Raw genomic sequence first — 13,843 nt, forward strand, 5'->3', positions numbered from 1 at the left:
CTTAGTTGCTCCATGGCATGTAGGATCTTCCTGGACCAGGGGTCGAACCCACGTCTCCTGCATTGGCAGGTGGATTCTTAACCACTGCGCCACCAGGGAAGCCCCAACAAGTCATATTTTTAGCAAAGATCAAATGATATGGCCTACCAAGCAATGTGTGATACTTTCATTATTTTGTATAAAATTATACATAGATGAAAAACTGGACAAAAATGGGTTTTTTGTTTGTTTTTTTGTTAAGATTCATCTATGTTGTTGCATGTAGCTAAAGTTCATTTATTTATATTTCTATGTACAATATTCTATGGTATGAATATATCACAATTTAGTTTTCTGTTCTACTGTTAGTGGGCATCTTGGTTGTTTCCTGGTTTTTTATTATTATGAATAATACTCATGAACATTCTTATATATAGGACTGGACAGAGATGTTTACAAAGATGTCAACAATGGGTTGATTAGTGCTTTTAAGTTTTCATAAAACTTTTCTGTGGTAGAAACATTACCTTCCTGGAAATGCATTATTATTTCAATATATGAAAACTAATCAATATAATATACCATATAGTAAAATAAAGGACAAAAATCACATGATCATCTTAGTAGATGCAGAGCAGGCATCTGACAAATTTCAACACCCTTTCATGATAAAAATACTCAACAAACTAGTATAGAAGGGAACTTCCTGAACCTGATAAAGAACATCTGTGAAAAATCCACAGGTAGTATATACGTCATGATGAAGGACTGGATGCCTCCCCCAAAATCAGGAACAAGATAAGGATTTCCACTCTTGCCCTTCCTAACAGCATTATCATGGAAGTTCTAGCCAGGTCAGTTAGGCCAGAAAAAGAAATAAAAGGTATCCATATTGGAAAAGAACTGAAGCTATTTGTAGAAAACATGGTCTTATATATAGAAAATCCTAGGAAATTCACAAAAAAACGATTAGAGCTTATTAATAGTTCAGCAGAGTTACCAAAGATAAGATCAATATACAAAAATCAGTTGTATTTCTAAATGCTAGCAATGAGGGACTGCCCTAGTAGTCCAGTGGTATAGAATCCACCTTACAACACCGGGGACACTGGTTCAATCCCTCATCAGGGAACTAAGATCCCACATGCCGTGGGGCAACTAAGCCCACGTGCCACAACTACAGAGCCCACTCACCCTGGAGCCTGTGCGCCACAACTAGAGAAGAGAAAACCTGCATGCCACAACTAGAGAAAAGCCGGCACACCACAATGAAAGATCCCACATGCCTCAATGACGATCCCATGTGGCACAACTAGAGAGATGCCCGCACACCACAACGAAAGATCCCACATGCCTCAGTGAAGATCCCATGTGCCACAACTAAGACCCAACGCAGCCAAAAATAAATAAATAGAAGATGGTGGAGTAGAAGGTTGTGTGCTCACTCCCTCTTGTGAGAGCACCGGAATCACAAATAACTGCTGAACAGTCATCAACAGGAAGACACTGGAACTCACCAAAAATGATACCCCACATCAAAAAACAAAGGAGAAGCTGCAATGAGATGGTAGGAGGGGCGCAATCACAATAAAATCAAATCTCATAACCACTTGGTGGTTGACTCACGAACTGGAGAACAATTATACCACAGAAGTCCACCCACTGGAGTGAAGGTTCTCAACCCCAAGTCAGCCTTCCCAACCTCGGGGTCCAGCAAAGGGAGGAGGAATTCCCAGAGAAACAGACTTTGAAAGCTAGTGGGATTTTTTTTTTTTTTTTTTTTTTTTTTGCTAGTGGGATTTGATTGCAGGACTTCGACAGGACTGAGGGAAACAGAGACTCCACAAAGTAGTGTGTGCATCAGGTTCCGGGGGAAGGAGCAGTGACCACATAGGAGACTTAACCAGACCTGCCTGCTAGTGTTGTGGGGTCTCCTGCAGAGGCGGGGGGTGGCTGTGGCTCACTGCAGGGACAAGGACACTGGAAGCAGAAGTTCTGGGAAGTACTCTTTGGCATGAACCCTCCTGAAGTCCGCCATTAGCCCCACCAAAGAGCCTTTAGCCTCCAGTGCTGGGTCATCTCAGGCCAAACAACCAACAGGGAGGGAACTCAGCCCCACCCATCAGCAGACAAGCAGATTAAAGTTTTACTGAGCTCTGCCCACCAGAGCAACACCCAGCTCTACCCACCACCAGTCCCTCCCATCAGGAAGCTTGCACAAGCCTCTTAGATAGCCTTATCCACCAGCGGGCCAACAGCAGAAGCAAGAAGAACTACAATCCTGCAGCCTGTGGAATGAAAACCACATTCACAGAAAGATAAACAAAATGAAAAGGCAGAGGGCTATGAACAAGATGAAGGAACAAGATAAAACCTCAGAAAAACAATTAAATGAAGTGGAGATAGGCAACCTTCCAGAAAAAGAATTCAGAATAACAATAGTGAAGATGATCCAGGACCTAGGAAAAAGAATGGAGGCAAAGATCGAGAAGATGCAAGAAATGTTTAACAAAGACCTAGAAGAATTAAAAAACAAACACCTAGAAGAATTAAAGAACAAACAGAGATAAACAATACAATAACTGAAATGAAAAATACACTAGAAGGAATCAATAGCAGAATAACTGAGGCAGAAGAATGGATAAGTGACCTGTAAGGCAGAATGGTGGAATTTACTGCCACGGACCAGAATAAGAAAAAAGAATCAAAAGCAATGAAGACAGCCTAAGAGACTGGGACAACATTTAATGCACCAACATTCACATTTTAGGGGTCACAGAAGGAGAAGAGAGAAAAAAGGGACCTGAGAAAATGTTTGAAGACATTATAGTCGAAAACTTCCCTAACATGGGAAAGGAAATAACCACCCAAGTCTAGGAAGTGCAGAGTCTCAGGCAGGAGAAACTCAAGGGGAAACATGCCAAGAAACATAGTAATCAAATTGACAAAAATTAAAAACAAAGAAAAATTATTAAAGGCAACCAGGGAAAAACAACAATTAACATACAAGGGAACTCCCATAAGGTTGACAGCTGATTCCTCAAAAGAAACTCTACAAGCCAGAAGGGAATGACATGATATATTTAAAGTGATGAAAGGGAAGAACCTACAACCAAGATTACTCTACCTGACAAGGATCTCATTCAGATTTGATGGAGAAATCAAAAGCTTTACAGACAAGCAAAAGCTAAGAGGATTCAGCACCACCAAACCAGCTCTACAGCAAATGCTAAAGGAGCTTCTCAAAGTGAGAAACACAAGAGAAGAAAAGGACCTACAAAAACAAACCCAAAACAATTAAGAAAATGGTAATAGGATCATACATATCAATAATTACCTTAAATGTGAATGGATTAAATGCTCCAACCAAAAGACATGGATACAAAAACAAGAACCATATATATGCTGTCTAAAAGAGACCCACTTCAGACCTCGGGACACATACAGACTGAAAGTGAGGGGATGAAGAAAGATATTCCATGCAAATGGTAAACAAAAGAATGCTGGAGTAGTAATACTCATATCAGATAAAATAGACTTTAAAATAAAGACTGTTACAAGAGACAAGGAAGGACACTACATAATGATCAAGGGATCAATCCAAGAAGAAGATATAACAATTATATACGCACCCAACATAGGCACATCTCAATATATAAGGCAAAAGCTAACAGCTATAAAAGAGAAAATTGACAGTAACACAATAATAGTGGGGGACTTTTAACACCTCACTTACACCTATGGACAGACATCCAAACAGAAAATTAATAAGGAAACACAAGCTTTAAATGACACAATAGACCAGATAGATTTAATAGATATTTATAAGACATTCCATCTGAAAACAGCAGATTACACTTTCTTCTCAAGTGCACACAGGACATTCTCCAGGATAGATCACATCTTGGGTCACAAATCAAGCCTCGGTAAATTTAAGATAATTGAAATCGTATCAAGCATCTCTTCCAACCACAATGCTATGAGAGAAGAAATAAATTACAGTTAAAAAAACGTAAAAAACACAAAACACATGGAGGCTAAACAATACTAAATAACCAAGAGATCCCTGAAGAAATCAAAGAGGAAATCAAAAAATACCTAGAGACAAGTGACAACGAAAACATGACAATCCAAAACTTATTGGATGTTTATAGCAATACAGTCCTACCTCAAGAAACCAGAAAAATCTCAAATAAACAATCTAACCTTACCACCTAAAGGAACTAGAGAAAGAAGAACAAACAAAATACAAAGTTATTAGAAGGAAAGAAATCAAGATCAGAGCAGAAATAAATGAAATAGAAACAAAGAAAACAATAAAGATCAATAAAACTAAAAGCTGGTTCTTTGAGAAGATAAACAGCACTGATAAACCTTTAGCCAGACTCATCAAGAAGAGGGAGAGGACTCAAGTCAATAATATTAGAAATGAAAAAGGAGACGATACAGCGGACACTGGAGGAATACAAAGCATCATGAGAGACTGCTACAAGCAACTCTATGCCAGTCAAATGCACAACCTGGAAAAAATGGACAAATTCTTAGAAAGGCATAACCTTCCAAGACTGAACAAGGAAGAAATAGAAAATATGAACAGACCAATCACAAGGAATGAAATTGAAATAAAATTGTAATAAAATTTTCCAACAAACAAAAGTCCAGGACCAGTTGGCTTCACAGGTGAATTCTGTGAAACATTTAGAGGAGAGGTAACACCCATCCTTCTCAAACTCTTCCCAAAAATTGCAGAGGAAGGAACGCTCCCAAACTCATTCTACAAAGCCACCATCACCCTGATACCAAAACCAGAGAAGGATGTCACAAAAAAAGAAAACTACAGGACAATATCACTGATGAATATAGATTCAAAAGTCCTCAACAAAATACTCACAAACAGAATCCAACAACACATTAAAAGGATCATACACCATGATCAAGTGGAATTTATCCCAGGGATGCAGGGATTCTTCAATGTATGCAACTCAATCAATGTGATACAACATATTAACAAATTGAAGAATAGAAACTATATGATCATCTCAATAGATGCAGAAAAAGCTTTTGACAAAGTTTAACACCCATTTATGATAAAAGCTCTCCAGAAAGAGGGCATAGAGGGAACCTACCTCAACATAATAAAGGTCGTATACGACAAACCCACAGCAAACATCATTCTCAATGGTGAAAAACTGAAAGCATTTCCTCTAAGATCAGGAGCAAGACAAGGATGTCCAGTCTCACCACTCTTATTCAGCATAGTTTTGGAAGTCCTAGCCATGGCAATCAGAGAATAAAAAGTAATAAAAGGAATACAAATTGGAAAAGGAGAAGTAAAACTGTCACTGTTTGCAGATGACATGACATGATACTATACATAGAGAATTCTGAAGGTGCCACCAGAAGACTACTAGAGGTAATCAATGAATTTCGTAAAGTTGCCGGATACAAAATTAACGCACAGAAATCTCTTGCATTCCTATACTCCAACAACGAAAATCAAAAGAGAAATTAAGGAAACAATCGCATTCACCACTGCAACAAAAACAATAAAATACCTAGGAATAAACTTACCTAAGGAGGTAAAAGACCTGTACCTAGAAAACTATAAGACACTGATGAAAGATATCAAAAATGATGCAAACACATGGAGAGATATACCATGTTCTTGGGTTGGAAGAATCAATATTGTGAAAATGACTGTACTACCCAAAGCAATGTATAGATTCAGTGTAATCCCTATCAAATTACCAATGGCATTTTTTACAGAACTAGAACAAAAAATCTTAAAGTTTGTATGGAGACACAAAAGGCCCCAAATAGGCAAAACAATCTTGAGGGAAAGAAACGGAGCTAGAGGTATCAGTCTCCCTGACTTCAGACTATACTACAAAGCTACAGTCGTCAAGATAATATGGTACTGGCACAAAAACAAATATAGATCAATGGAGCAGAATAGAAAGCCCAGAGATAAACCCATGCACCTATGGTCAACTAATCTATGACAAAGGAGGCAAGGATATACAGTGGAAAAAAGACAGTCTCTTCAGTAAGTGGTGCTGGGAAAACTGGATAGCTGCATATAAAAGAATGAAATTAGAACACTCCCTAACACCATACACAAAAATAAACTCAAAATGGATTAAAGACCTAAATGTAATACCAGACAGTATAAAACTCTTAGAGGAAAACATACGCAGAACACTCTATGACATAAATCACAGCAGGGTCCTTTTTGACCCACCTCCTAGAGAAATGGAAATAAAAAACAAAAATAGGGCTTCCCTGATGGCTCAGTGGTTGAGAGTCCGCCTGCCGACGCAGGGGACATGGGTTCGTGCCCCGGTCCGGGAAGATCCCACATGCCGCGGAGCAGCTGGGTCTGTGAGCCATGGCTGCTGAGCCTGCACGTCCGGAGCCTGTGCTCTGCAACGGGAGAGGCCACAACAGTGAGAGGCCCGTGTACTGCAAAAAAAAAAAAACAAGACAAATGGGACCTAATGAAATTTAAAAGCTTTTGCACAGCAAAGGAAAGTATAAATAAGACAAAAAGACAACCCTCAAAATGGGAGAAAATATTTGCAAATAAATCAATGGACAAAGAATTAATCTCCAAAATATATAAACAGCTCATGCAGCTCAATATTACAAAAACAAACATCCCAATCAGAAAATGGGTAGAAGACCTAAATAGACATTTCTCCATACAAGACATGCAAATGGCCAAGAGGCACACGAAAAGCTGCTCAACATCACTAATCATTAGATAAAATGCAAATCAAAACTACAATGAGGTACCACCTCACAGCGGTTAGAATGGGCATCATCAGAAAATCTACAAACAGCAAATGCTGGAGAGGGTGTGGAGAAAAGGGAACCCTCTTGCACTGTTGGTGGGAATGTAAACTGATAGAGCCACTATGGAAGACAGTGTGGAGGTTCCTTAAAAAACTAAAAATAGAATTACCATATGACCCAGCAATCCCACTACTGGGCATATACCCTGAGAAAACCATAATTCAAAAAGACACATGCGCCGCAGTGTTCGCTGCAGCACTGTTTACAATACCCAGGTCATGGAAGCAACCTAAATGCCCATCGACAGACAAATGGATAAAAAAGATGTGGTCCATATATACGATCGAATATTACTCAGCCATAAAAAGGAACGAAATTGGGTCATTTGTAGAGACGTGGTTGGACCTAGAGACTTTCATACAGAGTGAAGTAAGTCAGCAAGAGAAAAACAAATATCGTATACAAACTCATATATGTGGAATCTAGAAAAATGGTACAAATGAACTGGTTTGCAAGGTAGAAATAGAGACACAGATGTAGAGAACAAGCATATGGACACCAAGGGGGAAAGCAGGGGACGGTGGTCGTGGTGGTTATGGGATGAGTTGGGAGATTGGGATTGACATATATACACCACTATGTATAGGATAACTAATAAGAACTGGCTGTATAAAAAAAATAAAATAAAGATAGTTGATGGAGTCAGAAAAAAAATAATAAACCTTTACAAAAAATGCTAGCAATGAACAATCTGAAAATAAAGTTAAAAAGCAATTCCAATTACAATAGCCTCAAAAAGAATAATACATTGTACATAGGAATCGATAGAACAAAAGAAGTGTAAGACTTCTCTAGGATGAACCACTCTTATGTTTCTCCTTTACTCTTACGTTTCTCCTTTACTCTTACACTCATAATACTGCTGACACCAGATGTGTGGGATTTTCGCATCCAGCAAGTCTTAGACAACACCTAGATGTCCTCAAATTCAATTCAGTTGTGGCCCTAACCATAGTTAACACAGACCTTACAGGTTAAGGGCTGAGCCTGTCACGACCCCCACCCCCACTCACCCCCACCTCAGACATCAATTGCAAGTCCATGTTGTTACCAGTGCTTCTGACCAATTGGCTCTAAGTCACAGGTTCCCTTGCCCCCTCCTTGAGTTAAATTAATTTGCTAGAGTGGCTCACAGATCTTGGGAAAACAGTCTGCTTACTAGATTACTGGTTTATTACAAAGGATATTAAACGGTATGAATGAAAAGCCAGATGAAGAGATACAGGGGGTGAGGTCTGGAAAGATCTCAAGCCCAAGAGCTTCTCTCCCTGTGGAGTTGCAGTGTGCCACCCTCCCAGCATATGGGTGTGTTCACCAACCCAGAAACTGAGTCTTGTGCTTTTGGCATTTTTATGGAAGCTTCATCACATAGTCATAATTGATCATTAACTTAGTCTCCAACCTCACAACTCTTCCCAAGAGGATGGAGGATGGGGCTGAAAATTCCAAGCTTTTAATCATGGTTTCATCTTTCTGGTGACCATCCCCCATCCTGAGGCTGTCGAGGAGACCACCAAGAAATGCCTTATTAGAACAAAAGACACTCCTATCACCCAGGAAATTCCAAGGGATTTAGGAGCTCTGTCAGGTACCAGGGTCAAGGAGCAAATATTAGAGAAAAAGGTACACCAAGTGCTCTTACCACTTGAGAAATTACAAGGGTTTTAGGAGCTCTGTGCCAGGAATTGGGCTCATATGTATGTTTTATTTCACACTTGTGCACAAAACTACAACACATTGTTAGAAGAATTTAAAGCTCTAAATAAATGGAAAGACACACAGGTTATTTAAAGACTTAATATTAAGATGGGAAATTGACGTACAGATTCAATGCAATCCCTATCAAAAGTCCAGCTGCCTTTTTATAGAAATTGACAAACTGTTCCTAAAATCCAAATGACAAAGCAAAGTTTCTGGAATAGATGAAACGATCTTGAAAAAGAAGACCGAACTTGGTGTACTCACACTTCCCCATTTCAAAATTTACTTCAAAGCTACAGTAATCAAGTCTGTGTGGTACTGGCATAAAGATAGACATACACACCAATGTAATAGAATTGAGAGTCCAGAAATAATCCCGTATATCTATGGTCAGTTGATTTCCAACAAGGGTGCCAAGACCATGCAGTAGGCAAGAATTCTTTTGAGCAAATGTTGCTGGAACAACTCAATAGCCAGGGGCCAAGGAATGAATTTGGACCCCTACCTCATATCATATCCAAGAAATTAACTCAAAATGGATTAAAAACCCAAATGTAGGGCTTCCCTGGTGGCACATTGGTTGAGAGTCCGCCTGCCGATGCAGGGGACATGGGTTCGTGCCCCGGTCCAGGAAGATCCCACATGCCATGGAGCGGCTGGGCCCGTGAGCCATGGCTGCTGAGCCTGTGCGTCCGGAGCCTGTGCTCCACAATGGGAGAGGCCACAACAGTGAGAGGCCCGTGTACCAAAAAAAACCCAAATGTAAGAGCTAAAACTATAAAATGCTTAGAAGAAAACACAGGTGTAAATCTTCATAACCTTGAACGATGCAGTGTTTTCTTAGATACTACACCAAACACAAGCAACCAAAGAAAAGCTAGATAAATTGGACTTCATCAAAATTAAAAACATTGTGCTTCAGAGGGCACCATCAAGAAAGTGAAAAGACAACACACAAAATGAGAGAAAACATTTGCAAGTCACATATCTGATTAGGGACTTAACATCTCAAGTATATAAAGAACTCATAACTCAGTAACAGAAAGGCAATTCTATTTAAAAATAAGCAAAGGATTTGAATACATATTTCTTTAAAGACAATATACAAATTGCCAGTAAAAGCACATGAAAAGATGCTCAGCGTCCTTAGATATTAGGCAAGTGCAAATCAGAAGCACAATGAGATACCTCTTCACACCTGCTAGGCTGTTATCCGAATGGACAATAACAAATGCTGGTGAGGATATGGAGAAATTGAAACCCTCATACACTGCTCCTGGAATGTAAGTGGAGCCACTATGTGAACAGTTTGACAGTTTCTCAAAAAGTGAAACATAGAGTTAGCATGTGACCCAGTGGTTCCACTCCTAGCTGTATACCCAAGACATGTGAAACATATGTTCTCATTAAAACATGTACACAAATGAATGTTCATAGCAGCATTATTCATAACAGCCCAAAAGTGAAAACAACCCAGATGTCCATCAGCTGGTGAATGGTTAGGGAGGTATGTGCATACAATGAAGCAGAATATTACTCAGCCATAAAAAGGAGCACATTACATAAAAGTGAAATACTAACGCATGCTCTAAGAGGGGTGGAACTCGAAAGCATTATAAAGTTAGACACAAACAGCCACATACTGTATGATTCCATTTACATGAAATGCCTAGAATACGTGAACCCACAGAAACAGAAAGTAAATTAGTTGTTGCCAGGGGTTGGGAGTTGGGAAAATAGGGAATGACATCAATGGGTATAAGATTTCTTTTTGGGGTGATGAAAATGTTCTGGAATTAGATATTTATGAGGATTGTTAAGTCTTGTGGATATATTAAAAACACTGAATTGTATACTATGAAAGAGTAAATTTTATGGTACCTGACTTATACATTAATTTTTTTAAGTGGGGAAAATGGAAAACAGAAATAAAACATTCATCCTGAGTCTTAAAAATAAAACATTATATTTAGTATCCATTATTTTTTAGTACCAGAAGAAAATACTGAATTTGAAATGTTTTAGTATGAACTCAAAAGCCATTTGCAGCAATTCTTTTTTTTTAATTTTTGAACGCACCACGCAGCTTGTGGGATCTTAGTTCCCCAACCAAGGATTGAACCCAAGCCCTCGGCTGAAAGCGCAGAGTCCTAACCACTGGACTGCCAGGAAATTCCCAGCAGCAATTTTTTTTTTTTCATAAGAAAGTCGTAATAGTGCCATGAGATTGCTTAATTTGTTTCTTTTGGTTCTTTAAGGTTTGAATGGCATGTTTGCTTCTTTACAGAAGGGAAAGGTGTCCCTCTATCCTCTTTTCTTCATCTGGCCCAGGTTCACACTCAGGCACAATGAGATACTTGTCTGTGCCTCTCTCCAGGGCTTAGAGAATAGATTTTCTCATTCTTTCCGTTTCTATGTCTTTTTTTCTTTTTCTTCCCTCCCTCCCTCCCTCCGCCCCTCCCCCTTCCTTCCTTCCTTCCTTTTTCTTTCTAAACCCCCTTCCTCAACTTTCTTATACAGATGTGACTTGTGTATTCTTTGTTTTCTTCTCTTTGAGCCTTGTTTATCATGGCTGAACATTTATGGATCCAGAGGTATATGCTTCTATATTGAAAGAATCAGTCTATTGGTAGGTTGCTAAAGGATGAGCAGCTAAAAGCTCGTTGAGTTTTATGCATTTTGAGTTTGAAATCCCTGAGACATCACACTGGAAGTGTTCGGAGGCATAGTGGTATATGAAAGAATTACATACAGTGGTAGAGAACTCAGGAGAGAGATCTGTGCTTGAGATTAGATTTGGAAGTCATTAGAGGATTGTTCTTACTGTAATCTTCTGTAATTAAGATACTGTAATCTTTCAATATTAAACTCAGTACATTACTTAAAGCAGTTGCCACAGGATTTTTCATCCACTGAAGTGCTGAATCCTTTGGCAACAGGGATATGATGAGTGTTATCCTGAAGAGTAAGCTTGGTATTATGGGAGACAGGAATTTCTGTTAAGGAAACCTTGATATATCTATGCATATTTATGAATATTTGTTCTCAACAACTAGGTCTGTGGGATTGCTTAAATGAAAAAGAAAATAAATGTTTTCAGTTGGAGTCATGTGGACAGAAGTCAGATTTCAGTTGATTGAGGAAGAAGTTGGAAGGAGAATCTGTATAAATTATTCCTATGCTTAGCGTTTGAGAGGAGATGAAAGAAGATTGTTAAAGGTTAATGAACTTCTTGTTTTTTAAAATTGAGGGAGTTGAATATGTTTGCATACTAAGATGGTAGAGTCAGTAGAGAAGGAAAAGTAAAAAATGGAAGAATGAAAGGAAATTGTTTACGGTCAAAGTTCTTATGAGAGACATAAGGAATAGGATGTATAGAGAACAGCTGGAGAGTTAGCCTTGGATGTGGAAGGGTCATCAGTTTCACTGAGGTAGAAGGGAAAGAAATGAAGGAGGTAGATTCAGATATATTTTGGGTGGGTGAGCATTAAGAGCCATGTAATGGGGAGGTAGCTATGTCTTCATGTTTGAGGAGTCAGAGGCAGGACACTGAGCTAATAGAAAGCAGGGTATCTGAGAGGTGGCTTGAGGTTTGGAATAGCAGTTCAGGAGGCACAAGAGGAGGGGCTCTCTTCTGGGCTTCCTGCAACCACCCACACATTGAGAAACTCACCAGAGAACTCACTGGACTGTTAGCTGTACTCATGGCTGAGGTTTATTATAGCAAAAGGACACACAGCAGGATCAGCAAGGGAAGAAGACTCATCCGGTAGTCTGAGGAGTCCAGGCAGAGGCTTTCAGAGTTATCCTTCCCAGAGGCGAAAATGACAGGCTGCACAGAACATGCTCCTTCCTCCAGCAATGAGTGTCGAACATGTGCATGGCGTTTCTGTCCAGAGAAGCTTCCTTAAGACTCAGAGTCCAGGGTGAGGGTAAAAGGGCAGTCATTATGCAAGCACTCTGCTGCACAACCAGCCACAATTACCAGAATTCCGTACTCCGAAAAAGGTGACAGGTATTCCCCATAAATCACATTGTCTGCAGAAACAATTCAGGCAAGTTGGTGTAGCAGGAGTTCAATACCCCGTTCCCAACACTCAAACACACAAAACAACCTCATCATTGATAAAATTAGGATCCAAAACTAAATTCCCAAGGGCCAGCTAAGGGCTAGCCCTGTAACTAGACTCTTCTTAAGAGTATCAGACCTGGTTTATTAACACTTTTCTGCACAGTCACTAAAGGCCAAGCCTGATAATTACCCCAGTTTCTAGTAGTGCCAGTATGCATGACTTCTTAGTTTTGTAATTTTCTCTATTGGGGCACCTCAAAGTAGCGGGGTAGAGAAATTTAGTTTTTAGATTTATCCATATTTCAGGTCTTAAAGGGACTGAAAGTACTAAGAAAGGATGGGGTGAGGAAGCAGCAATGCAGTAGACAGAGGATAATGATGAGACAGCTAAATTTAGAGTAGAATTTGGGGGTGTGCTCTAGCCTATAGAGGAAAAGAGAAAGCAGGGCAAGGTGACTCTTAGAGTACGAGAAACTCAGCAGACCCAATCAAAGGGTTTGTCTGATGGTGCAGGGGTCCAAGGTTGGGACATGGGCTTCTCTAACTTATTTAGGCTAGTGAAAATCAGACTTACTGTCAATTCAATTCTATATATATTTTTTTGGTATTTTTATCTCACAAAGAAACCTCGTCTTGTTTAATCTCCTAGTATGTTTTAGTTGAAAACAAGCTTCATATATACGTGTGTGCTATGAATTCTGTGTTCTTAAAAATAATGTTTTCCAGGGGTTATAGAATCCTTTTCTAATATACTAAGTTTTGTTCTGTTCTTTGCTTGCTCTTTCATCAGAGGATACTTCTGACAAGATGGATGGTAAGAACTTCCTTTTCTAATTCACCTAAAAAATTTTATGGCTCTTGGATTCTACATGATACCTTTGTTCATTCTCTTAAGTTCTGAAAATAGGCTGCTTATTTGGCAGCACTCTTAATATGAAAATGGCTACGTAATTCTCTGATTGAATTTTGGGTTAGACATATCCATTTTGGGTTTCTCAGTTTACTCAAGTACTAAGTTACTGTTTGTTATAAGTTAAATCAATTTTCTTAATTTTTTATACCTGAGCTCTTAGAATATTCTTGATTTCTTAAGTCTTTCTCTGAAATATTAGATTCAGAAGAAGGGAAAGGAATCTCATAAGTCATTTGATTCAGTTCTGTAGTTTAATAACTCTGATACAGAGAGAGACAAATGACATATTTTACAGATTCATATGGTTATTTATGAAAATGAAA

At 39.1% G+C, this 13,843-nt stretch overlaps 1 protein-coding gene across 32 annotated transcripts in view; it reads left to right on the forward strand.

The window, feature by feature from the left end:
- Positions 1-13,843, forward strand: part of CLASP2 (cytoplasmic linker associated protein 2) — a 178,656-nt gene that overhangs the window by 96,638 nt on the left and 68,175 nt on the right. For 25 of the 32 annotated variants that reach the window (XM_065885770.1, XM_065885763.1, XM_065885769.1 and 22 more), the window contains one exon: positions 13,398-13,421. The exons of the other annotated variants lie outside the window; for them this stretch is intronic. In XM_065885770.1, the coding sequence (XP_065741842.1) occupies positions 13,398-13,421 (24 nt within the window). The remainder of the gene's footprint in view (positions 1-13,397; positions 13,422-13,843) is intronic. 32 annotated transcript variants of the gene reach the window in all.

This window comes from Phocoena phocoena, chromosome 10 (genome assembly GCF_963924675.1).
Source record: "Phocoena phocoena chromosome 10, mPhoPho1.1, whole genome shotgun sequence".
Lineage (NCBI taxonomy): Eukaryota > Metazoa > Chordata > Mammalia > Artiodactyla > Phocoenidae > Phocoena > Phocoena phocoena.